The sequence below is a fragment of the Bemisia tabaci genome, chromosome 3, assembly GCF_918797505.1.
Source record: "Bemisia tabaci chromosome 3, PGI_BMITA_v3".
Taxonomy (NCBI): Eukaryota; Metazoa; Arthropoda; class Insecta; order Hemiptera; family Aleyrodidae; genus Bemisia; species Bemisia tabaci.
In genome coordinates, this window is record NC_092795.1 from 37,181,839 (window position 1) to 37,207,709 (window position 25,871).

Genomic DNA, 25,871 nt, shown 5'->3' on the forward strand with positions numbered 1-25,871 from the left:
GGGGATTTTCTCATAGAAATTCATCGCAACAAAATTGAAATAACAGAAATTTTTTTACATCGCAAATTTTCCACCTCTGTCGCGCATGGAACACATTTCATCGATCGTTTAAAATTGGCATTAATTGACCAAATGATGTAAAAATACAGCAACTTCATCGTTAGAAAATTGCAATTTTATTGCACAAATGCTCTGGCCGGTTCGTGGTTCAGCCACTTGAAGCACAGGTGCACGCCTTGGGCGCCTTGCGCTACGCGTCACTCTTATGGTTTTCTATTATAGAGTAAGATTTCCGTTGCATTGTGTCACTAGGGGAGTCCTTTTCAGATAACTTTTTCTTTTTCGCTGTGTGCACGCGATACGGACTTCCGTATCCCGTGCGTACAACGGAGTGGGAAAATTTTTCTGAAACGGGCTCTAAAAAAATGCCGTTCTAAAAAGTTTGGGTTACTATATCCGCTCTTCAAAAAGAGAGAATATGGAGATGAAAAAATCGGAGCGTGTTTATGAAAAACTCATATAATTTCAAGTACACATATTCGGTAAGTTACACGAGAAACAAAAATATAAATGTATCTAATTATTGTTACAGGTTTCACAACCGTTTTGACGATTCAACGATGAGATGCTAACAACAGGGTATGTACATGAAGTTGCAGTGACAGTTGGTAATTTGATCACATTGAAATAAAATTGCCGTAATTCATATAAACGAAAAAAGATCATTAGAGTGAATTAATTTATCATAGCTCCCGCGAATGAATGGGAATGCTTGAAAGTAAATTGATTGAATGTGCTCGTTTACGTTTATAAAACGTAAAACAATTCTGGCACGAAGCAATGTAATTCTGAAAATCAACCAACTTTCCTGATCACACTAACATAACACATTATAAATTTTCCTTTTACGCACGCTTGACGCTACAGATGGATAAACCTTCCCTTCCCACTTGCATACTTATTCAAGTAGTACGGTTACCTAAACAATGTAAATGTTCATTTTTTGCCACAACTCGTTCTTAAGATCGACCAGACCGATTTTTATGATTTTTACAGCTGTCAAGTGAAGATTATAGTTAGTTAGTTAATATTATAGATGAGCTCGCTCTATTCAGATGTACTCGCGTGGCCAAAGGAGAAAGCCAGGGCCTTACAGGGCGCAATGCACACTCTGAAGGGTTGGTCCGCATATAGCGGCCAGGTGGCGTATCCCTAGTTTATAATAATCGCAGCGACCTAAACACATACTTCCTTGTCGACATCAGGGATTTCTTGTGTTAAGGTATTCCACCGTTTCTAAGGTTATTAAAAGTGACATTTTACAACAGGTGATGTAACAGGTAACATTTGGCAACAATTATTATGTTTAAATACAATTCTTTATGTTGGTGGTCGTCCACAGAAAAAGGACTTCAGTTAAAAGAGGAAAAAGAGACTGAAACTATTGAATTGAATTGTACATAGGATAGTTATAGAAAAAAATTGCTATCCAAAAATATCAAACCAAACCAAAGTTCTAGCAGTTCAAAGGCCGCTGTTTGTAGTATCGAATAAAAAGCTATTCAAAATTTCAATTTTCCTTGGTCAGGAAACGAATTGCTGGATTGATATTTAACCGAACTCGACAAAAATTGTTTGAGCGATCACATTTCATTGATCTTTTACAAAACTGTTACACTTACTTTGTTTCCAATAAATTTAATTTAAGTTAAATACTAATCAATTGATTGATTAATCGATGAATCAATTGATGTTTACATTAACTTACAGAACAACCTGCAAATTGTAAACATGTGTCATCAAATACATTTTCTTTATTAACTCTGAAGTCGCTGATCACACGAAGGTCTCAAAATAATGTATACCTATGTATGAAATAAAAAAAAAAAAATAGAATAAATCAGCAATACAAAAACATTTAGCTGTCATGTACCTATTGGATGATAGTCAATTCAGGAACAGCGTGATTATTTCTCAGAAACTGGCGTTTTCTCTCACCCTTTTTATACTCCGACAATTTTTCTCTTTTTCTGATGTGAATAAAATGTATTCAAATGCTGTTTCTTAGGAATGTTAGTGTGCACAGCCTTAACTGTGATCCATAATTTTATGGTCTGCTGAAAGTCTTTATCGAAAAATTTGAAGTTCATCCTCTGCAAATATTTTAAGCAGACTCCAATAAAAGTGATGGGAATTAGTGCCGAAATTATTGTTGTTTAGCAGAAGATTTGGCAACATTTATTTTGACATTCTCGATGGGGGCTTGGTGTGCCGCTTAAACAATTGGAAAAATGATTTTTTCCGAGTCCTCGTCAACAATTTCTTCATTCTCGGAATTCAAGTAGTTCTTCTCTGTGACGCTGGACGTCTGGGCCCAGCTAAACGACAGCTGCTTCTTCATGCCTTTCGTAAGAGGAGGGACGTAGCTTCTCGGTAAAAGGAATGTGGAAACGTTGAACAAATCCAAAAAGACTTTATAACGATCGCTGAAAGAATAGTAAACGCAAAAAAAGAGGAAAAAATTAGGTAGATGTAAAAATAAATTTTTGTAGGAACTTAAATATTTTTAAAGCAAAATTTTTTGCAACATGAAAAATATTTTTAGCACAATAATTGGCTTTAATGGCTTGATGTTCAATCCATTTTTTCATATTAAGAGAATTAGAGCTTCGAGTGAATGAGCAATAGCGTTTGGTGACTATAAAGTTATAAGAAGCAACAAGGATACGAAGGGGGTATGGAGGTGGTTTCTCCTTCAATTGTAGGGGTAGGCCAAAAAATATGCCCCTTGCAGCCTTAGCTATGTGTTTTGGATTAACTACAGATCTCGCCGTGTAGTGATTAAATGATGTTAAATTTCACACAACGATTTCAATGCTACTTTTGTTTTTAGTATTAAGTTTCTGCCATGATGGGTAAGATACTTGTACTCTAAAAATAAGAAATCCCCTCAAAGCTAGTGGGTCCTACTATTTTGTGAATATCATTGATCCAAAAAGTAGCTTACCTCAGAGTCGAGCGAAGGTAATGGTATCCTGAGGATCCTCCAGTTCCTAAATTTTGCGAGCCTATCATTCTTTGGACCATTATGACGTGATTATCTGTGGAAAGAGAGGTTTGAAAATGATAAAAACTGATTCCTATGTAAATAAACGGTGCTCTAAAAAGTAAAAAGAGCATTTAGGAAGTTATCTTATTATACCAATACATTAGTCTTCCAGACAGAGACTGAATTTGTATTTTGTCTGCTTTAAAACTAACAGTGTCGTGGTGTGACGAAAAATGAAGAGGATGCCGTGGGTTGAATCAGGGTTTTTTCATCGTCTTACATCCCCTCTAAAGGTTCAAGCTCCACCACTTAGTTTTGTATGGTACAGACACGTCGGACACGGTTAACGTTTGGAAACAACTATTCGAGCTCTATGGACGTCCATGTTGCATACGCACGGAAATGAAGGCGTTTTGATTCTCATGCACTCACTACTTCACCGGATACGCGGCGCGGCAGCAGCGGGTTGCAAGGCGAGAATCCAAAATATCGGAGATCATCAATCCTTCGTTTATATTACAAAGACATCCACGAGTAGTTGCACACATGCGTGGGATGTGAGTATTTTTTGTGCTTTAGTTTTAATATAGCGATGTTTGCAGCATTATTTGTGAAAAAAACTATCCTCGCCTAAGAGATATCAACGTAGTAAACGAAAAATGGAAGGCTCTCAGTCATTTCGAATACTCTCGTAATACAGCTCATCACCGCGCCGCGCCGCAGATGAAGCGGTGAGGGCCCGATGAGTCAAAACGCCTTCACTCCCATGCGTATGCAACACGGACATCCGTGAAGCTCGAATAGTTGCATCCAGGCGTTATAATGATATTCGCTGATGTTCACCGTATACGAAATTAACTAAGGGCGCTTCGTTTGTATCTCTTACACCTCAACTTAATTTCAGCGTGCCTATCGTGCTGATGAAGTAAACTATTAGTGATTCTTTTAAATAGTACTGATCATTAGGACGTATTTCTATCAAACGGAACGAAGCGCCGCTGGCGGAGGAAGGGAGAGGCGGGCTTTGATTGGCGGGTGTTGCGGAACGCAATGCTCGTTCCGTCCTATACTCGCAATGCTTTTCCATGGCGCTTATTGTTACTTCCGTTTAACAGAACGCGCTATCTGGGATTCTAAAATCTTGAAATGGATCTCAATTTGGCGCTTAGTTCTGTTTAACAGAAATACGTCCATTTGTCTTACGCGGGTCTCGAAACGTATCATTGATTACTGATTCTATCGCGACATCTTTTACGTATTTCAGTTTGATGACGGATCATCATTTAGGACGGATTTTGGGTATGAGTGGAACTTACAACGCCATTTGGTGATGAGGGAGTCTATGTCCATGAGGAGGGAGAGGATTTGGAAGGGCTGGCTGAAACGGGGCTCGTCGCGGTAGAAATTGATCATGATGGCGCCCTGGAGCGCCCCGTGAGAGAAGCGCCTTTCGCCGCGCCCGACCATGGCGTGGTGGATCTTCGGGTCGAACACAGAGTCGAAGATGAGCTTCCGCTTCTCGTAGTCCGCCATTCGCTGCTTGCTCTCTGCTTCCGAGCTGCACTCCTGAAATTACCCGACGTCCAATTAGATGCGTTTATCATCAAGAGCGCAAGGAAATCTATTGGCCAAAGCCTTCTTTATTATTCAAGACAAAAATTGACTATGTGGTGAATTAGTGCTCAAATCGGCTCGTGAAAAAACTGCTTGTGTCCATTTTTCCTCATTTTTAGAATACTGGCAAACCGGACAAGCCTTCAGGGAAATTCTTACAATCAAGTATCAAAAGCAGCGGTGTGGCGTGCTTTGCGATAAATCGATTGATCTGCTGGAGTTAAGAGAGAAACCAAACACGCAATTTGGCCTGGAGCGGCGCAGTACTGAGAGTGATGATAAAGAGGACTTGAGATGAGAAGGAGAAGTCCTCGGCGCGGTGGTCGGCATAAAACACATGTTAGCGCCTACAAGACTCCATGAATACTTCACGCATTGCGGCGAATCTAACACAGTGCGTCCAGCAGCGGTCAGCGTGAAACGCACAGCGCCTACAAGACTGTAGGAATACTTCACGCATTGCGCCGAACACAGTGCGGTCAGCGCGGCGCGACGGCAGAAGTTAAAATTATTAAACCACATTTATGTTTGCTCTTTCACAATTTTTTCGTTCATCTCTTATAAATAGAAGGCCTTGTCCACACAGGCATAGGTTTTTGGAACTTAACTTTCGCGCAAAGTTCTGTGAACTTTTGCTAGCAGTGTTGACAGGGCTTTCGCAAAAAATGTGTCCATCACGAATAAACTCGTCTTATGCACCCCTCCCCCTCCGGCTCGTTAACTTGATGGTTTTCAATGATGTTTCAAAACAAATAAGAAGGGGGCGGCAAAATAAAGGCGGCTCATACTGCCGTACTAAGGGAAAACGCCGTACGAACCTTCGTCAGTTGCCAAATTTACTTTTATTAAATACGAATTATCAGGAAAACCCAAGGACGTTTTTCATTCAATTTTTCAGAGAATTTTCTGTGTAATTAGATCTAAATTCAAATTATTTTAAAAAGTACTAAACTAGGTCAAATGTTGAAATAAAATTTAAAAACTCACTAGTCAAAGAAAATTCGAAACTATCCGACGCGCGTTTCGACCCGTATCATCATCAGGGGCGCGACTGGTATGATCTCCAGATTTGCGGCGGTTGCTGGGCCTCTCTTTGTTGTCCTTGTTGCCAGATGTTCGTATGTAAATCTAAATTATCCAAAAATTTCAGGAGGAAATGTTCATTACTCTCTTCAAAAATACGTGTTTTATACGCGGGAATTTGACAACTCTCGAATGTTCATACGGCGTTTTTCCTTAGCACGGCAGGATAGGTGGCAAGTAAGTAAATCCGGCCCTGGAGATGAATAAAACTTTTTATGCTCCTCGTCCCCCCCCCCCCCCAAATATTTTTAAACTGTCAACTCACCAATGCGGAATCCCTTAATGCGTTCAGCATTTTATTGACAGCGTTCTCATACTTGGACCAGAAACCGAAGCCATCAGCATTGAGACCGGGCGTCCGCTCCAACCATTTTTGAACTAAATGCATTAGATTGGGCTCCGTCTCGGAAGCTTTGATCCGATCCAGGGCTTCCTCGTCGCCGCCGAAAACTTGAGCGTAATGTTGGTTGTAGCGAACCCTGTGTTCCTGGTGGGAAAATAAGGAAGGAAGAAAGAAAAAAATGCGGATATCTCAAGATCAAAGAGTATCGGAGCAAGGCAAAGATCAATGCAATGAATCTTTCGTAAGGGTCGTTTTCAGCGAATGGGCCAAAAGTTTTGTCGCCATTTTGTATTTTATATCATATTTATTTATTTGTTTCTTTCTCTAGGGTCCACTAAAAAGATTGGCTTAAGCATATAATAACGGATTTGGCTGAACGGAAAAACCTCGTGGAGTTCAATGCTGACATTTGTGCAGCGTCGCACAGTGGATCGAGTCAATAGGAGAGGTCGGACGAAATTTGGAAACTTTAAACGCTTATGTCTCCGTTTATACAAAACTTTGAGGTTCTAAAAGTGGTTCCATTGGTTCCCTCGAGAAATTTACCCCTTGAAATTTCTAATGTGAAGAAATAAACATCAAAATTCGCAGTTTTAGTTAAAAAATTCACGTCCGACCTCTCTGATTTACTCGATCCACTGTGCGTCGGCGCAATGACGGTCAAAAATGTGTCCGTCTCTTGGCCTCTCATAGCTAAAAATGACCCATAAGTTGATACTGAAAGTGGCTTGTAATTTTAAAATCCGCTAACGTACCTGCTTTAGACCAAGTTTATTTTCTAGGAGTCTAAACTGAAGACTTTGAAATCCCGAGGCTGGACATAGGTAATCTCGAAAGTCCATAAAATCTAAGGGTGTCATCGTTTCTAAAATCATGACTTGGTCTACGAGCAGCTGAAACAGATACAGTGGTGGAGGGTTAGACGCAGTATTAGGGCTAAGAAGATAAATCAAAAATCGATGAATTAGCTAATGTTTTCTTTTGTAACATTTTAATTTCTTTAATTATTCTCTTCTTTCTCTAATAATTCTAATTATTTTAAGAATTGAAGTAGTTTTTCGTTTAAAAAATAAATTACGACAGGAAGTCTGCGACATCGCAAACCGAGTTATGTGATTACACCGACTTACACCGTCGATACGGTCAGTTTTGGAACTTTTTGAGGAGATAAGTGGGTCATGATTTGCGCTCACTCATTCCCCACTATCCGCACCCCTGACTACCCCTGACACGTATGAAGCGCTGGCTTCGCGCCATGAAACACCGAATCTGAAAGTCAATGTCTGGGAAAAGGTGGTTTATGTAACCCGCATTGCTGTGACCGACGACGGCTGTCGGCGCGGCATTACGTAAACACAGGAGTGCGGGTTGCGAGGATACCGTAAGCGCTGAAACTAGATACGTATCCAGGTCGACGCTTCATTGTCCCAGTAAGAAATGAAACTCGGTTGAGAAGTCACAGTGCTGCCACCTGCCGGACCAACCCCCTGTCATCGCGAAAAATTCACCATCATGACCAACAGATGCGCTATACATGAGCCCCATCGTCGTGGAGAGGGAATTTCCAAATAATGCCTCAAATTACCACGCACACATTTCGTCGTTCCCCAACGAAAGAATGTAACTAAATCTCAATATGGCCAAATTTCTCTTTGCAAAATTCATTTTTACCAGGAGAATCTTGGGCATTTCTAGCTGAAAATTTTACTGCAAATCTCATACATGTACAAAAATCAGAACAATTTTCGACAAAACTAGGATCGACTCTTTTTCGTAAAAAAAAAAAAAAAAAAAAAAAATAATTGATTGTTTGAGTCGATTTTGCAATCTTAGAATGAAGTTGCGTCCCTTCCTCTGGGAAGCGACAATTTGAGCCGATTTGTTTTGCGTAGGGCGTAGGTGCAGGAGGACGGTTCAAAATTTCCGCAGACAGTTTAGAACAAAACGCTGCCGAGAATATCTTCATGCACAATTTACTGACTTTTGTTGGTCACAGCAAAGAAATTCGTCTTTCAAAACGCGACAATTGACTTACGCGTCATTTGCTTAAAACAATTCATTGGCATGTCAGAGTTTTCATGACGTTTCATGGTGCTCATCTTCAAGCTCTGAGTCAGGTAAAAGCCCTCCCTGTCCCCTCTGACAATATCTCCCACTTCCACTTAGACAGTAAGTCCTGATGACGAGGCCAGTGCGCCTTCATATTCTTGCGTATGCAACTCGGACATCCATTAAGCCGGAATAGTTGCATCCCGACGCCGGAAATAAATCGGAGCCCCACAACCCAACAACCGTTGGGCTGACCATTAAACACAAATTAGTTACCTACATGCGAAAAGAGCGGTGATACACTAGTTTCACTAGTTTCGGTATTTTAAACATGTAAACGTTAAAATATCCTTTTGCTGGATCAGCATGCCTCGGCCAAATCTACGTCTTTTATTACGGCGAAAATGTAGGTATCAGTTGGCTTAGATGTTGGGCTTAGCTGTGGAGATTTTTGTGCAAGTGAGTTTTTAAGTTTCTCCAATTTGTTTTAGTTTTTCAAAACTTTTTGAGTTTTATAGTTTTCAAAATATTGATTCAGTTTTTGAAGGTCTCTAACATTTTTTTTCAAATTGTAGTATAGATATGAAAGTAGATAATGTCATAGTGTAGTTTAGATATTGACTAAAGTATAGTAAGACCTGTCACAAAACTATGTGTGAATAACTCGGGAAGCACGAGATTGTGCAACTTGATTCATTATTGTCCTTCATATTTTCCACTTTTTACGCGAATGTTTCAAACGTAAAAGATTTTTTTGGTGCGTTGGCAACGCAGGTGAGGGTAAGGCTTTCCTAACCGCCCACACAAATCGAGAGATAACTCAGCTGGCACTAATCAGGCGAACTTTCCGCCAACGTCACGGCCAGGACGGTAGGGAAATTCAGGTTCTGAGCGAGAACGGATTGTAATGCATGCACACGCGTGAATTCGGCGTAGAGTTAACGATAAGTATGCCAAAAGCAGTTACGCACATACATTTTCTCTATGATGAAGACTTTAAAATTCGAGGCAATGGAACACCAAACTTTAGTCATTTGTGGAGTTTAGAGGTCAAGGCGCATAAATGCAGTTTTTGCTATATTTCGTCACAAGTCTCTGAGTGACGCGGAGGGAGACAAGAGAACGTAAGTTCCGCAGGGCACTTTCTTCATGCCTTTTTGTTTCAGAATAACCTATGGTTCGGTTCGATTTAACACAAAATCATGTTGAGTAACCAAGTCCTTTGCGTTCATTTGACACAAAGAACACAACGCAAACGCAACACAGGGTGAGAGTAACACCGAACACGGACGTTTTTAACTGTGTAGTCACTCCGTGAATGTTTTTACGTTACCGCCCTCATAAGCACGGTTTTCCTTCGCATGGAAAAATTCGGAAATCATTGAGGTTGGCAATATGTCAAAATTGAAATATGCGTATGACATCTGCAGGCTGAGAATTGAAATTGATAGACAAAGTGATAGACTAAGGAGACACGAGGAGTATGGAGCGATCCTATTGGTTGAAATGGGTGGTTCCTATCGACTTGGGGAGAAAATGATGAACTAACTACAAGGCCTCATGTGGGTTGCTTTTAGTTAGGTTATTACGTACCTCCTTTGTCCATTGCAACCTCCACTTCCACCAAAAGGATCCCTCCATATCCCTTTTGTATTCTTTGTCTACAGCTTAGTCTGTATAGCTTTGTCTATAGCTTTGTCCATGCTTTGTCTATCGATTTCAAAAATCGGCCCGCAGACGAAGACATTCGTAAGTTTGACGAGGAGACGTGCGTGTTGTGGTGGTCCATTGAACGTCATATTGAGGTCACCGGTCGGAGTGGCGACGATGACATACAACGTTGCCAATTTCTAAATAAAAATCTGTCCGTTTCACACAAATCTATACGGATAACCGAAACATTTCCCCTCTAATTGGCAGCGTGGGCGGCAAAAAGCGTTTGAAACGGGTGTCTACTTACAATGAACTTAATACTTGATCGGCTTCCCTCTTCCTACTTTCGTCAAACAACTCGACGACATCAAGTGCATGTATAGGGTGACCGTTTGTATTCGCAATTATCGTCAGTAAACTTTGTGTTCAACTGGTCAAAAATGGCCTTGAAAGTTGAGTTTGGTTATTACGCATCGAACATTAAATTAAAACTAAAAAGGAAGATAACTTAGAAAATTTTCTACACTTAACCGAGCGCTCGAGGGTGAGGTCGGAAAATGCGTATCTCCATTGCGACGTTTAAAAATCTCCCACTATGTTTGCTTTTTTTTCAAAATAAACTGGCCGAAAGCCGAAATTTATCCTCAGAATTTTTTGTGAATAATTTTTAGAGAGTGACTAAAATTCACAAAAATTTCAAGAGAAAATGTCTTGCGGCCGCCAAGAAAAGGTTGTGTATAGACCTTTATATTTTACATTATAATGATTGCCACTTTGAACGGTAGACTTTTTCAATTAACATAAAAGTAATGCAAAAAAAGAAGAAGGAAAAAGAAAAAATAGGACATTTTGTGAGCACTTCGTCCAAACTGTCTTTTACCTCTCATTACACCCCAGAGTTATTTCAAAATTAAGGGCCAGTTGCTTTCTAATACATCAATTCATGGCGCAAAAAATGTGCGCAAACATCATGCGGGTTAATGGTAAAGGAATGAATCAGGGAGATCAGTCGCTTATGTTGGAACAAGATCACAGCGAGGAAACGCCTTCATTTTTTTATGCAGGCAAAAATCACCACATCATGAGTACGTTAAGTTGCCTATTCAAAACCCCGACCTAACGTTGAAGGCGCTGGTCTTTATTCTGATATAGAGGATGGATGGTAGAGTTTTGCATTGAAAAAGTGCTGGAATAAATCAACGGTGGGACTATAAATATTCGAATCTTAATTTGCAACGTTGCAAAATGTGAGCCGCATTTAATTTTGATTCAGGATAATCGAAAGCGATTAATTTGTGACAGAAATCGGCAAAAATGTCTTACCTTCAATATGAGAACGACTCGATTTAGTCTTTTTAAAACTTCTAGAGTTTGACATTCGTCCAACTGGAAAAAAATATGTATAAAAAGTAATTAAAAACTCGACGCATATTAAACAATACAAAGAATCAAGCAACAAAAGGCTAGGGGAGAAAAATCTAATATTCCTCCCTCTCATAAAATGTGACTGTTCATGATAAAAAAAGACTTGAGCCCTCAGTGTGACACACTCGCACAAAAAAAAACCCTATAACTGAAAATTGAGTCAGAAATGTCAAAACATACAACAAGGGAGAGTTCTACAAACATTTTAGGGGGAAAACGCCCACAAATATGTCCAACCAAACTTTAGATAGGTAAAGCCGTTTTTAAGTTAGCACTTAAAAAATATGAAAAATAAAAGATTTTATAAGGCTAAATAAAACTAGCTAATCTTTCATTTTCAAGATGCACATTTTTCGGATCATACTGCACCTTTCTGCCGTCTTTTAAAAAATAATGGACCAAACCGCTTGCAAGTAAAAATAGTTAAAAAACAAAACAAAAACAAAAACAAAAAAAATCATTCTGACTCGTAAAATCGTGATTTGAAAAGAGCCCTCTTGCGAAAATCACGAATTTTTAAAGGTTGGACAAGTAATAGTAGCTACTTCAATTCTATTTTTTGTCCTCGATGTGCTTTTAACAATTGACTTCGATAAGCAGCGAGTACAATGAATATTATTTTAGAACTAATTAAGCGATAATTATTCTAAAATTGATCTAATGCAGTCATTTAAATAAAGTAGGGTGACAAGAATTACTGCTGATCTAAAACAAAACAAAATAACTTGGGACATATTTTGTTAAACTTTTCCAACTCATTTTTAGTAAGCAAATTCGGAAAACATTGTTTATATATGATTTCGACATTTTAACAATTTTGCTGGGAATCTGACCCTTGGATCCCCGTTTACCTTCAGGACACCCCTCCCCCTGCCTCCCTCTCGGAACGCTTAAATTAATGCTTAAAATAATCTTACACCATGTAAAAATGCATAAAAGACACTGTCCTATCCTATCGTAAATCAGATCGATCATGTGTCGTCAATCAGGTTAAAGACGATTTCCAAGAGGTGGTAAAGTTAGGGAGAGGGGGAGAGGGGACTTCAGCGGTCAGTGGCGCTACAGATGGACTGCGAGGTTCCGCAGGAGAGGGTGAAGACAGCGGCGGGAAGGGAATAAGCTCTGTGGAACCAACAGACGTAACGCGGAATGGAAACAGAGACAGCGAGAAACCATGGAAATGCTTCTTTCTTCGCCGTTGTCAAATTAAGTGCTTACAACTTTTCAAAGCATTAAGGCCAGGAAGCAATCCAGTTCGATCGACAGAGGCAGTGACACATTTTTTTAAGAGAAAGTGTATTAAAGGCCGGGGGCAGTATCAATGATTGCTGCCCTCAAGATGCCACTTTTTAGGTCTCATGAAACAATTTTCCATGCTACTCGTTTGAAAGACGCCGGTGAAAAGAGGTAGACAAAGTCGTAAGTCACCAGCTCTAGACGCAAAAGAAGAAAATGAGTGTTGCAGAAATCAAGAGAGTGTGCGCTGTCAAAAAGACAAAAGTAAAAAAAAAAAAAAAAAAAAAAAAAAAAAAAAAGCACAAATTCTAAGCTTATGTGACATTTGAATTGTAAGGCCAATTCGAACTTTTTGATAGGACAGCTCGCGCGACATTTCTAACAAAAGCAAATTATTAACTGTGGAAAATGAGGTTTATTTTTTGTTCGGTACTTTGTGCTATTCTGTGTTGATTTTGGCAGCAAAATAAGCTTTGAAAAGTCCAGCATTGTCTATGTGTCGAACATGTGCGTCAGTCTGTATACAGAGACCAGTGCAACCTCTAAAATTTCCAAGAGTGTGAATAACGATAAAAAGAGACAGAGTGTGTCTCTGGGGTAGAAAAGAGTTCAAGGAAACAAAGCTTCTATACAATTTTTGAAGAGAATAAAATGAGAGAGATCCACGAGTAAGGATGTAATCATTTTTCTAATTTTGAGTTTTAGGTATAAGAAATTGATCCACTCAAAGGGTCACTATAGTCACGAAAATGAAGCAATTCCTGACAGGAACATAAGAGTATCACTAAAATGATACTTAATTTTCTACAATTACAGTATTTTTTGTTGGCTTTGTGCGAGACCAAGCTGATATCAAGCCCAAGCGTGCGTCCCGCCTCTGTCCTTTAATCGCAGATCGTAAAACTGGCAACATTCCTACTCCTCGCCTTCGGGTATTTTGTAGTTGAATGTACTATGCAGTTCGTTTCCTATTCAGCTGTCCCTGCAATCTTGACAGTGTCCCTCTATATCAGGTTCCGAGAGTTCACCCACTCTGAGATCTCCCTGTATTTGCCGAAAAGTAGGTCAGTGCAAAAAAACCGGGTCAAAGGGGTGCGTGTTTCAAACATGAAGTGGCGAGAGAGGTCAAAGAAACAAAACTTTTTCTTAATTTTTGAAGGTAATAGAGAGATTGGGGGGGGGGGGGAGATTTCTACTTGTGAGGGCACAGTAACCGCAGGAAAATGTTCCTAGAAAGTGCAATAATAGTGAGCATAACTATTCAACGGTCGATCCGTCTGAAAATGCGCCCCTGGTAAAAATTGGCGATAGGAGCTGCGTTTCAAAATACCATAGGAGTTCTTATAGCCGACTGAAGAAGGCGATAGAAAATCATATAGCTGGCTGTAGAAAGTGGAAAAAAATCATACGGCCGGGCTACACGAAGCGATAAAAAATTATACAGCCGGGCTATAGTTCCTGTTGCCGGGCTTTACACTTTATCGCCTGGCTGTTGCTTTTTCGCCATCGGCTATAAAAGGCTATAAGAAATTGTGTAGAAATTCGTGTACTTTGTAAATCCTTAAGTTTGTACGGAATCACCTTAATATTTACAAAACGCACATTATATTTTCCTTTACTACATATTTTTTTTCATCAACTAAAATGAGAATAATCCATACAGAGTGTGCAAACATTTCAAAGTCATGAGTTGAACAACGCTGACTCAACGAGATTAAATATTAGAGCCTAACATAAAGCGGAGCGGCGACGCACTGGCGCCTACAAACCTAACAGGGATACTTCACGCATTGCGCAATGCGTGGAGTATCCCTGTTAGGTCTGTAGGCGCCAATGCGCGTTTCGCGCTGGCTGCCCGCCCGCCTCGCCGCGCCGCCGCGTACCACGGCGCTTGTAGCAACTAATTCACACCAGAGGTATTGCACATACGAAATTGAAGGCGCTCCAACATACTCGGAATGGCAGGCATCCTTTCAAAAGTACGGAGCTTTACTCGCAAAATAAATCAAGATACTACGGCCCAACAAGAAAGCGGTAGTCCAAAAACTCACTATGTCGTAGCATCCGTAATTACTAACGTTAAGCATACACTATATCGCCAGGCTGTTGCTTAGTCGCCATCTGCTATAAAAGGCTGTAAAAAATTGTGTTGCCGGCTATAGAAGCTATTGGAAATCTTACAGCCGGCTGTAGGTCTATGGTATTTTGGAACACAGATTCTACTGTCAATTTTTACCAGGGCCTTCAAATCATGGTTCAGGCCAAACTCATTGTCATTGTTGCAGAATCCAATCAGCGTTTATGGAATGAGGTTTATCTCAGGACAGGGCAGGTGGAGGGTGGCTCCTCTGAGGAATAATATGTGAAGTGAGAATCCTCGGAAATTGAGCCCATTTACGTTTTTCACTATTGCATGTTCATCAAGATTAAGATGTCATTTTCCCGGTATCACAAGGAGGGGATTTAAGCATTATAAATACCAACACTAAAAAAACTTATCTTCCATCTTGCGAAAAAACCATGATAAGATCATGTCAAATTAACCATCGAAAACAACCTGAACGTCAGGCAAACAACTAGGGTAGGTATAGTTCGTGCGCATGTTCTTCTCTCCTAATACAAAGCATCTACAATCTTTTTACAAAAAAAGTCACCAACAGGAAAATTCCTCCATCACAAAATATACAGATAGTTTAGTTAAAAGCTGGATTCTGCTAAGGCAGACTTTGATTTTCGAAAAGCGGGAAGTGTGACAGCATCTATATGCGATATTAAGAAGCCTACCCGCTAATTTTCCAGTGGCTTTAAGATATTTTAACGCATCTATTGTACTCCACGTGAAATTTCAATAATGAAACACATATTGAGGAGCTGAAGTAACTTCATACCTTCTCTGGGCCATTGTCATTTCTTATCAGTCGATCCATCCCATCAGTCAAAAATAAAATAATTTTACCATTGATAGGTCATTGATAAATATCAAATTGAAATTCAGGGGCGGAAGCCGCAAGGCTATCGTTTCTGTAAGTCTTAGGTTGAGCAAACCAAACAAGCAGATGCGAAGGTTGAACAAGCAAGCATTTACTAATTTGCAGCGTTACGCAACGAGAACCTACAAAAATCAATCGCATGTTTCGGCGTTTCAAGGGTATTTTAGCTTCTTGAACTGCAGAGGAAGATGTGATACCGGCATTACGTAACTGCTTTTGACTCTTGAAAACTTTGTGTGAAATCGTGAGTTACCCACGAGAAAAGATCACGCGAAGGAGACATTCAGGCATCAAATTTGAATTTGAAGTGAGCGTGAAGGCTACAATCATGCACCCGTTAGACAATGCGTAACGCTTGAAGGAAAGGGGGCTGAGCATGCGTTACGGGTGCGTTACAATTGGATGCCACGGCTGCGTTAGTTATTTCGTTAGCGATCTCCGAAAAATTAACGCGCAGAGGCAATCTCTCATTTATAATTAATTATTGAAAGTCAACTTGGGGAGGGGAATAGTCGAACAGGACGTTGCGTGCTTTGCTTTTTTGCGGGGGGGGGGGGGGCAAAGCCGTGTTACGGGCGCGTTATGGGGGGGGGGGGGAGAATGAGGAGTCGATGAAAAATCCGAGTTTTTGCGTCTCGTAATTTATGGACAATCCTCATGATTGACCATCTACAACTGAAAAGAACTTAATGTATAACTATTACGGCTTTGCAGCTATATAAATGTCTCATGATTAGTCGAAAGTCACCAAATCGAATTCCTTAGGATATGAACTAATTTTCCGAGAAACTATTGAATATTTTTTGTGAGGGTCATAGAGGAGTCTATTCACAATTCAATCTGCCAAGTTTATTTACAGAAGTGTTTTTAATTTTAATATTTTGTGATATGAGAGGGCACGGGAACTGAGAGATGCAAAACTCACCATATTGTGTCCAAAAATTCCTCGGACGGAATCTAGCTCGTGAATGATTTGTTTGAACCATAATTCATAGGCTGAAATCAGAATTTACACAATCAAAAAGGTAAAATAGTAAAAAGTGCCACACTTGAACCATACACAAACTTTGATCGCATAGTGGAAATTAAGCAAATCAAAAATATTTATATAGCAGAGAGGCAGATTGGCATTAGCGACTCCCCCTTGTGTCGAGAATTTTACCTATTTGAGGCAGTTTCGCCAAATAGGAAGGTACTTCTCGCCATTTTTCATTGACCCTAAGCAAATTTAGCTCACTCCGAAGGAAGTCTATCTCCTCCCCTGACATTTCTCATGAAAAACACCCCTGCGAATTTGTGCTGGAAAACCTAGCCATGGAAGTTTTTTCCTGAATCATAAATTTTACTCTATCTTTGATTTCATTATTTCTGATCGCAAGTTTCAGTTATTGATATTTGTGATATTGTGAGAGTCGTCCCTTGAAGGCAATGAATGCGCGTCCTGCTGAGCCTGTTACGTCATCGCTGATAATATCTTTTCCCTTACAAGAGCAGGGAGCTCTATACGTATACTATTGGATAGGGAGTTGTTTTTCCTCCTTCACTGCCTAGCCGACGGCATGGGAGGCCATATCTAGTGCTTCGTTTTTTTTTTCTATTTTCCATAAAACTGTGGTAAAAAAAGTCGCAAAAGTCAGCCTGCAGGCGTTGAAATTAAATCAAATCCATTCCTGAGAGATATAAGTATTTTTTTTTTTGTCAACTTTTCACTTTTTTCTCTCAAGAAACGCTATGAACATAAGTGGTGTGAATTTATGACAGCCCATAATCCATAAGCAAAACCTTTACTTTACACGAGAGAAACATTCCATATACCTCCCCTCCTTGCGTGTCAAGTGCACACGCTATTAATTGTCTATGTATAACTTATCAAAACTAATGGTAGGTATCTACTTCTGACAATTCAAAATGTAACGATTTACCTTGATGGGTGATAATAAAGAGGTGTTCGTCATGGACAGGTTTGTTGTATTCTGCGCTAAGGGGCCTTTGTGCTGAAAGAAGCCTATCTAGGCGTAGGTACTCCGTGTAGAGCATGCCTTTCTTGCGGCAAGGGCTGTCTCCATTATTTTTCCTGAAACAAAGTTGTAATTTCTTACTGGATCATAAGAGAAGATTCAATCTTTTTTTCTTTTTTTTTTGGTGAAAGTATTACTCCTCTCGAGGCTCTCAGATAACTTCAGGAGTGGCGTGGCGTACTTTGCGATTTATCGATTTATCTGCCATTTAAACCCATGGAAAAGGATCGATATGTAGGGTGTTTGCAGAGAACACCTTAATAATAGATTCTTTGCCATAGCTTCAAATGGGGGAAATATCGATAGTCGATCATTCACGCCTCGCCACTGAATTTCAGACTTTTGAAGTATTATGTAGCTTTATCTGAGTATCAAAACGATTCGGATTGAAGAGACACTGTTAAGGATGACCTTACTGCCAAAGTGAACTTCTTTCGACGATTTTCTAGGATCTACACGGTTTTTTGTTACGTTAAATAACGGGCTTGGAGGACAAGGCGCATAAGTGCAGTTTTTAAGAAAAAATGAGATATTAATGATTTCAAGTAAAACTAGTCTTAATGCACATTCTGTGAAAAATTTGCTCCCAAATTCCAATTTTCAAGCATCAAAAAGTCAGTTTGAACTTTCTCTCCGCCATTAGGATCCACGGTATTTCGAAATTTCAAAGACTTATTTCTCGAGATAACAAAAACCTCAATCGCGACGGAAAGTTGAATTGCAAGCCCGAGTCTCATCAAACATGGCGTTATTTTACATAACCCATTCGTGTAATTATCGAGATTCAATCGTAGCAATCGAACTTAGTTTTCCAACACAGTGCGGCCGACGCGGAACGCATATTTGCGCCCACAAACCTAAGGAATACTTCAAGCATTGCGCGTCAGGTTCAATGCTTGTGGTATTTCTTTAGGTTTGTAAGCGCTAAAATGCGTTTTGCACAGGCCGCACAGTGATCGGCGCGATTATTCAAACACTTGGAGTCAGCGTTTTTCAACTTGTTGTCACGAAGTTTTAGTACACTCTATATGGATTATTGTCCTAAACACTTTAAATTAGAAAGGCGGAGACAAGAATCGCAAGAATTTCTCACCACTCTGGGGGAATACCTAACCAGTGGTTTTATAGGTACTCATGTGCCTACAAAAAAACACATGATTGTGTTCGAAAAATCAGGGGAAAAATTTTAAAAAAAATCCCATCTTATTAATAGCCACTCGAGACTTAGTGTAAAAAGATACTTGGATGGACGATGATTTCAGGCAGGCCTGAGTGAGGAAAAGGGAAATATTGAAGAGAAACAGGGTATATTCTAGGGTGAAAGTTCTGAAAGACTGTGATTGGGTTCAAATATTGAGATTTTACATAATTTTTATAAAAAATGTTTAGTTTTCCCTTCACAAAAAACAACGGTTCAACGAGTCCTAAAGATGAAGAACTGGTCAATTGTCGATGCAGGGCAGGTCTGATGAACTTCACGAAGTTAAGAAGATTTTACTACTGTCTACGTCCATAACAAGCTACGTCCATTCTGAATCAAACGTGATTAAGTTTCCTTATGCTCTGACTACAATTACGAGGAAATTGTTGATATTGTTACTTTCCTTGTTTTCCCTATTCAAGAAATTATTGATGGAAACTGCATATTGAGTCATTTGTTGAACATCACAACGTTATTGTGGGCAAGTTTGAACCTACTGCGTTTGCACCGATTGTTAAAAATTGACAGAAGACGTTGGTTCATTTTACATGGATTTTCCCCCTAATTTTTTTAGATAGTTTCATCGCTTTACCCCTGCTAATGTGATCACAGTGTTTTCTCTCTAATTTTCAATTTTATACTTCCACGTTTCATAATAAGGGTCTTGAAGGACAAGGAGCATATAAGTGCAGTTTTTGCTATTTCGAGAAAAATGTGTTTGAAGTTTCAAAATTGAGGATCCTCATGGTGGAAAGATAGTTCAAATTGACTTTTTGATGCTTTAAAAATGGAATTTGGGAGCGAATTTTTCGCAGAATGTGTCTCAAGACTAGTTTTACTTGAAATCATCAATATCTCAATTGTTTTCAAACACTGCACTTATGTGCCTTGTCCTCCGAGCCCCTCAATTGGTTTAAACATATTTTTGTATTTTTATTTGATTTTCAAAATTTTCAATTCTCTTATAGTTACAACTCCTACAAACTCTCGATCATTTGGCTGTTGTATGTAGTTTTATGTTTCCTAATTATCTTGAAATAAAGTTACAGTGTAAAGAATTTATGACAGCTCTGCAGTGGCGTTATAGCGGGGGAAATCATTTACAACTATGTCTCATACACTTTATTATGGTCACTGTTTATAGATACGTTTAATGAATTTATGTTTTATAAAGTATCTACTCAGAAAGTCAATTTTTTAGTTTCACCCCTTAATTTCATTCGATCACTATTCCGTGGGATCAAATCCTCATTTATTTTAATTGAGTCTACTACAAATTTTATTCGTTTTCATTCTTTCAGAAATAGACTGCTAACTTCTAACTTGTCTGTGAGTATAATTCATTCTGGCCTATTTATATGTATTTTGATTATTCCTCAAAGGACGATATCAGAAAACTATAAAACGAACGATTACGAATCGACCATACTTATTTCTCTCGTCCTCATTTAATTTAAAAATATCCAGTTCCTTGTTCCCCTAATGTCAACGTTCTCCCCTTTTTATAAACCAGATTGTTCTATCTTGCCCAGAAACCCATGCTACACGTATAAAAATTCAAATCATCCCCCTTCAGACATCCAGCCTTAAAGCTCTGATGATCCAAAAGTAATTACTGAACTTTTGAAATTCCAGTAAGTAAATTTAAAAATTCCAGCAAGTAAATTTAAAAATTCCCGCAAGTAAATTTAAAAATTCCAGGTAAATTCTTAGTCTTCGGCGTAAATAGCTTGGTTGCTGATCGTCGCACAGCGGAACCAGTCTTTGGAAGAAGTCGGGTACGAAATTTTTTGACAAAAGTTGTAAAATTTTACGTTAATCTCGTCACAATTTTAAGTTCAAGGAGTGGTTTATTCAGAAAATTTCACGAGAAAACCAATGAAACTACTTTCAAAACATCAACAATTCATACTAATGAAACTATACGGTTTCGAAATTGTAAATCATGTCCGACCTCTGCCATCAACTCGATGCATTGTGCGTAGTAAAAAATCAACCGCCTAATAACTCATTCTGTGGGACTAAAATTTCTGGTATTCCTGACTACATTATCGGTTACAAGACAGGTAAGGGACTCGAGGTGCAGTAACAGGGTAATGTGCTGGTGGTAAAAATTGTGTACCTAAAAGGGCACGAGCCATCTCCTTCCTCTAAAGCCATCGGACACCCAATCTCACTAATATCCACCGTGGTCGACCCAACTCTCCACTACGCAGCTCTGCCGGTCTTTGCTCAACGGTCGCTGGAACTTTAAGCCCGTTCCTAGTTAGCTCTGTCTCCTCCTCTCCTGCACCCTCTCCACCCTCACTGCCACCTCTCGTCCTTTTCCCGATGGAAGTAGACAGTTGACCATACCTGGGACTCGCGCGAGAATTCAATGCCTGCGTTACCTGCCCTGCAACTGAGAAAATTTTCAAACCATTTTTTTTCTATCCATTGTCTAAAATTGACGCATTTATGCCAAAAGAAACTAAGTAGGTGCAAATGAATGAAATTATCTATATACCGCGCAACTCCTATGCACATAGCCCCTTTTGAGTCCATGCATTTTCACATATACAGTAAAAACTCGCTAAGTCGAACAACGGTTAAGACGAAATGCCGATTAAATCGAATTTTTTTTTTGGTCCCTAGATACGTCCATAAGTTAAGTGGAGAATCGGTTAAGACGAATTGCCGCTTAATTCGAATTTTTTATCGGTCCCTACACAATTCGACTAAGCGAGCTTTCACTGTAGTCCCTTTTGGCAAAACGACTTCCAAGCGTAACAAGTATATAAGTGAATGCATCAGGTCGAGTTTGATAATACGTGTGATACATCAAAAGTTTGGTCACAGACAGTGACAACTGCCATGCAGGGTAAACTGTTTAGAATTTCGTGATGTCTAATCAGAAAATCAAAATTCGAGGTAAAAAGAAAAAAAAAACCTTTTAGCAATATCTAGAGAAATGAGTTGCAAGCCGTTTCATTCTCTCCATTGCCGATGGAGGACACATAATTACAATGTGACTCGAAAATGCGTTGAGCCCCAATTATGGCAAATTCAAATTACAACTAAATGTTTTTCAAAACTGCGCCTTTTAATGGGAAACCGCAAAACGTCATTATCAGGAGTGATTAGTCCAGGGAGGCGGGGGGAGGGGGCGATCGCCCCCTCCGATCCCCACCAGACCCCTCCTCTAGTGGGGGCGACCGCCCCCTATTCTTCGCCCAGAAAAGCTCCGCAGTTGTCTTTCTTGGCTTTTGAAGAAAGCTCAAGACTCCCACCTTGTTGCTCCTCTATCCCGACAAAAAGAGCCGAGATCATCCTCTCGGAAGGGCGTGATGCGCAACCTTCTAAAAATCAGAAGGAGTCCATCCTATTTATAACTCTACCATAGTTTGAAACTATTACACACTTTTTGTGCACAAATATTCATAAAACATTTCTGTTAGCATCAAGACACCAGCTTAGAACTCAGCAATATCAACATCTCAGTTTTGAGTTTTCATGGGCGTCCGAAAATTCTCTTCTTCCATAGACGGCACATATGAAACTTTTATTTAGCAAACCTTTAAAGTCTTTAAATTTTTTTATTTGCTTGATAGAAAATCACTAAGTTTCTCGTAGATGGACATTAATTAAAATCTGGGTGCTAATTTCGCCATTTCTCCTGGTAAGAGTATACCCCATCCATCCATTGCGATTTGAAATGAGGCTTTATTAAAATAACGTGCCGTTCAAATAATTTGGAGTTAAATAAACTCGTGGAATTCACTCCTCTCAGTCAATATGGAACCCCTCTCCTTTGGCGGTTAACTCCTCTGATGATTTCATTGTTCCCTTAAGTGTAAGTGGCGTATTTTAATTCTGTTAGAAGCAGTGGCGAGGCGTCAATAATCGATCATTATCGATATTTCCCCATTTGAAGCTGTGGAAAAGAATCGATTATTAGGGTGTTCGTTGCGAACACCCTGTTTATCGATTCTTTTCCGTATGGCAGATCAATCTGTATATCGCAAAACAACCACGCCACTGGTTATAAGTCATCCACTCCGGCTAGTAGTCGTATGCACTCCTCTTTTTTTAAAGTCAATTTTTGCGAATGCGGACCACTATTCTCTGTATCCGGTGTCCGGTGATGCTGCGCTGAACATATTTCCCATGACCCAAACTTTACCGCCAAGGAGTCGGAAACCACAACGCAACTCCCGAGGCCAGCGTTACGCTCTTTACGTAACATCACTTCCGTTTTATGTTTCAAAAGTGCGCGCCGTGATATCACTATTTCAGGGAGTAGCTTCAAATCATTGAGAAAAATATCAAGTTCGTAGACTGGGGAGTGGCCTTGCCATCAGAAGCCCGCGCATGGTGAATGGTGCAATGTTAAGGTGAATTAACAGGTGAGTATAAATCGGAAGTGTGCGTGAATTGGACGTATGTCTATCAAAGGAACTATGTGTATTAAGACATGAGCCCTGCGATCCATAAGAATATGTGCATAACAGGGCTCACGTCATAATGCACATAGTCCCGTTTGATAGAAATACTTCCAATTAGCAATTAGTTGTGATGAATTCAGTGATTTCAGACGTATTTATCAAGAGAAAATGAAGCACAAACTTTGTCACGTCTCTAATACCTACTAAGCATAAAATTGGTGTTATTGGAAAATTCTACAAAGATTGTGTCCTCCCAGAATGTTGTCTTTTTGGTGCATTTCCTACGACGTTAATTGAGATTTTGAGACAGAAGTTTCAGTGGACGAGTACCCCATTTCATTGCAGCCTCACCCAGTGACTTCCCAGCCTTACCAATGACCATTTTTGGTACCATATTGATTTGGTCCAACTTCGTGCCACGTTAGTGAGTGAGGCACAGTATCATGAGCTGATGCCAGCACAGTGCAATGTTAAATGCAGTACCATGTTGAGATCGGTAAGTATATATTACCTTTACGGGAATAACAACCTCACCATACTGCAGATCTCAACATCGTTCTGTGTCGAGAACATGTTGACGCCATGTTAGCGACAACATGGTACCGTGTTAGGCAATATAATACACATTTAAATTTACGTGAATTCATAATAAATTCTTATTTTCTTTTGTACCGTGAACGTTTATATAATGAAATTTCAATTGTTAAAAAAAAAGAAAGAAAGAAAAAAAAAGTCATTCCGTAATTCAAAAAGAGGTGAAATTCAATCCAAACAGCTTTTACATACACTCCAAAAAGTCCCGGGCTAATCGTCCCTTTCAACCTTTATCCGCTGGCGATTAGTAATGACTGAGTCGCAAAAATTCACTCAATAGTAATTCTTAAATTAAATTTGAGTTTTTTTAAAAGTGATACAAGAGACAGCACCTTTAATTATTCAAGTTAAGAGAGAAACTAAACACACAATTTGGCCTGGAACGGCGTGGCGCAGAGAGCAATAATGACGAGGACTTGAGATAAAAAGGAGAAGCCCTCGACGCAATGGTCGGCTTGTAACACATATCAGCGCCTACAAGACTGCAGGAATACTTCACGCATTGCATCAAACACAGTGCGGCCAGCAGCGGTTGGCGTGAAACGCATAGCGCCTACGAGACTGCATGAATACCTCACGCATTGCCCCAAACACAGTACGGCCATTGCGGCGCGGCGCGCGGCAGTAGAAGTTAATATTATGAAACCACGTACATTTATGTTTGCTCTTTCATAATTTTTTCGATCATCTCTTATGAAAGGAAGGCCTTGTCCACACAGAAATAGGTTTACGAAACTTGACTTTCGCCCCAAGTTCCATGAACTTTTGCTAGTAGTGTTGACAAGGCTTTCGCAAAAAATGTGTCCAATACGAGTAAAAGCGTCCTATGCACCCCTCCCCCTCTCCCTACGGCACGTTCACTTCATGGTTTTTATTGATGTTTCAAAACGAATGAGAAGGAGGCGGCAAAATACAGGCGGCCCATGGGCGACAAGTTGGTAAATCTGGCCCTGTAGGTTCAAATGGAGGGAATCCGGTGTTGCCAAATGGCTGGATCCGCCCTTGGGAACCAAAGGAGAGGAACGAGGATCACTCGCAACGTGCGGATGTGTAGAAGGAACGTAACGAAACGCCTTCAAGCATTGAAGATGCAATACCCCTTTCATTTCGCTCGCGTTTGAGTAGCAGCTCGCGGTGCATCGCGCTGAGGGTCTAGCTTCGTTACCAGCAAACAGATCACAACGCTTAATACAAATATTCGTGCTCAACTGAAACTGAACTGCATACGTAGAAAAATAAAGTTATAGGGCCTGTTCATATACTCACAGCAATGTTACCTCTCAATGCTGTTTCAAAAAAAAAAAGGGGGGGGGGAGGGCTTATCTAGTTAATAGTTTTTACTTCTTTTTTTTCTTGGTGTGTGTCGCACTAGGTGGTTGTAAAATTTCTATGGAAACACCCAGATCCGTAGAAACATTTTGCCTAACAATAAAACTGCACAAGAAAAATTTGGAATAAAATTAATGGTTTTCAATTGGAAAAGATACGATGAAAAAAAGGTGGGGAGAGGAAACTCAAGATAAAGTTACCATGAAGGTACCAAGCAGAGATTGCATTTCCAGCAAAGGTTCCCTGATGTTGTTTGAACACAACATTATTAAGATTCTAAAAGTGGCTCCATTGATTTCCTCGTGAAATTTTCTTACACAGGCACCCCATATAATCTAAAATGTGACGAAATAAATACGAACATTTTCAGTTTTAGTCAAAAATTCCATGTCCGACTTCTCAGATTGACTCGATTCACTGTGCGACCATTTACGAATGCGATGAGTAACACATTTTGTCACTATTAGCGGAAAAACTTGAAGGCTCAGCGGTTTTTTCAATGGTTGGGTTGGATACAACTATTCGTGTTCTTGGGATGTGCGTGTTGCATAACCAAAAATTGCAGGCGCTTTGCTAGTATTTAAAAATCGTTTCCTATAAATTTATCATTACCCTCTGCTAGTGACACGACGTTGCCAAATGTTTAGTGCAATTTGCGGGACCGTTCTCGGCAAAAACGAGCGTGATTCCGACCTATTGTGAGCATCGCTGTTTGCAGAGTGACAAGTTTCCTTGGATCTATAAAAAACCTCTGACTTTCCAGATATTTCGAACATATAAATCCCCGACTTTTTAGTGTTTTTCTAACATGTTCTCTGATAAATATTCTATTCACAAACAACTCTGGGCCCGAAGAGAATCAA

At 39.7% G+C, this 25,871-nt stretch overlaps 1 protein-coding gene across 1 annotated transcript; it reads right to left on the reverse strand.

Annotated features, from left to right (window-relative positions):
- Positions 1-503: 503 nt before the first annotated feature.
- v (Tryptophan 2,3-dioxygenase vermilion) lies at positions 504-21,022 on the reverse strand. Its single transcript, XM_072298308.1, has 9 exons — positions 20,784-21,022; positions 17,365-17,516; positions 16,368-16,438; positions 11,115-11,177; positions 6,845-6,982; positions 6,012-6,233; positions 4,366-4,615; positions 3,008-3,101; positions 504-2,486 (listed from the first exon to the last, which is right to left on the reverse strand). Exons 1-9 carry the CDS (start codon positions 20,819-20,821, stop codon positions 2,276-2,278), a joined length of 1,239 nt encoding a protein of 412 aa, XP_072154409.1. The 5' UTR covers positions 20,822-21,022; the 3' UTR covers positions 504-2,275.
- Between the last annotated feature and the right edge of the window lie 4,849 nt (positions 21,023-25,871).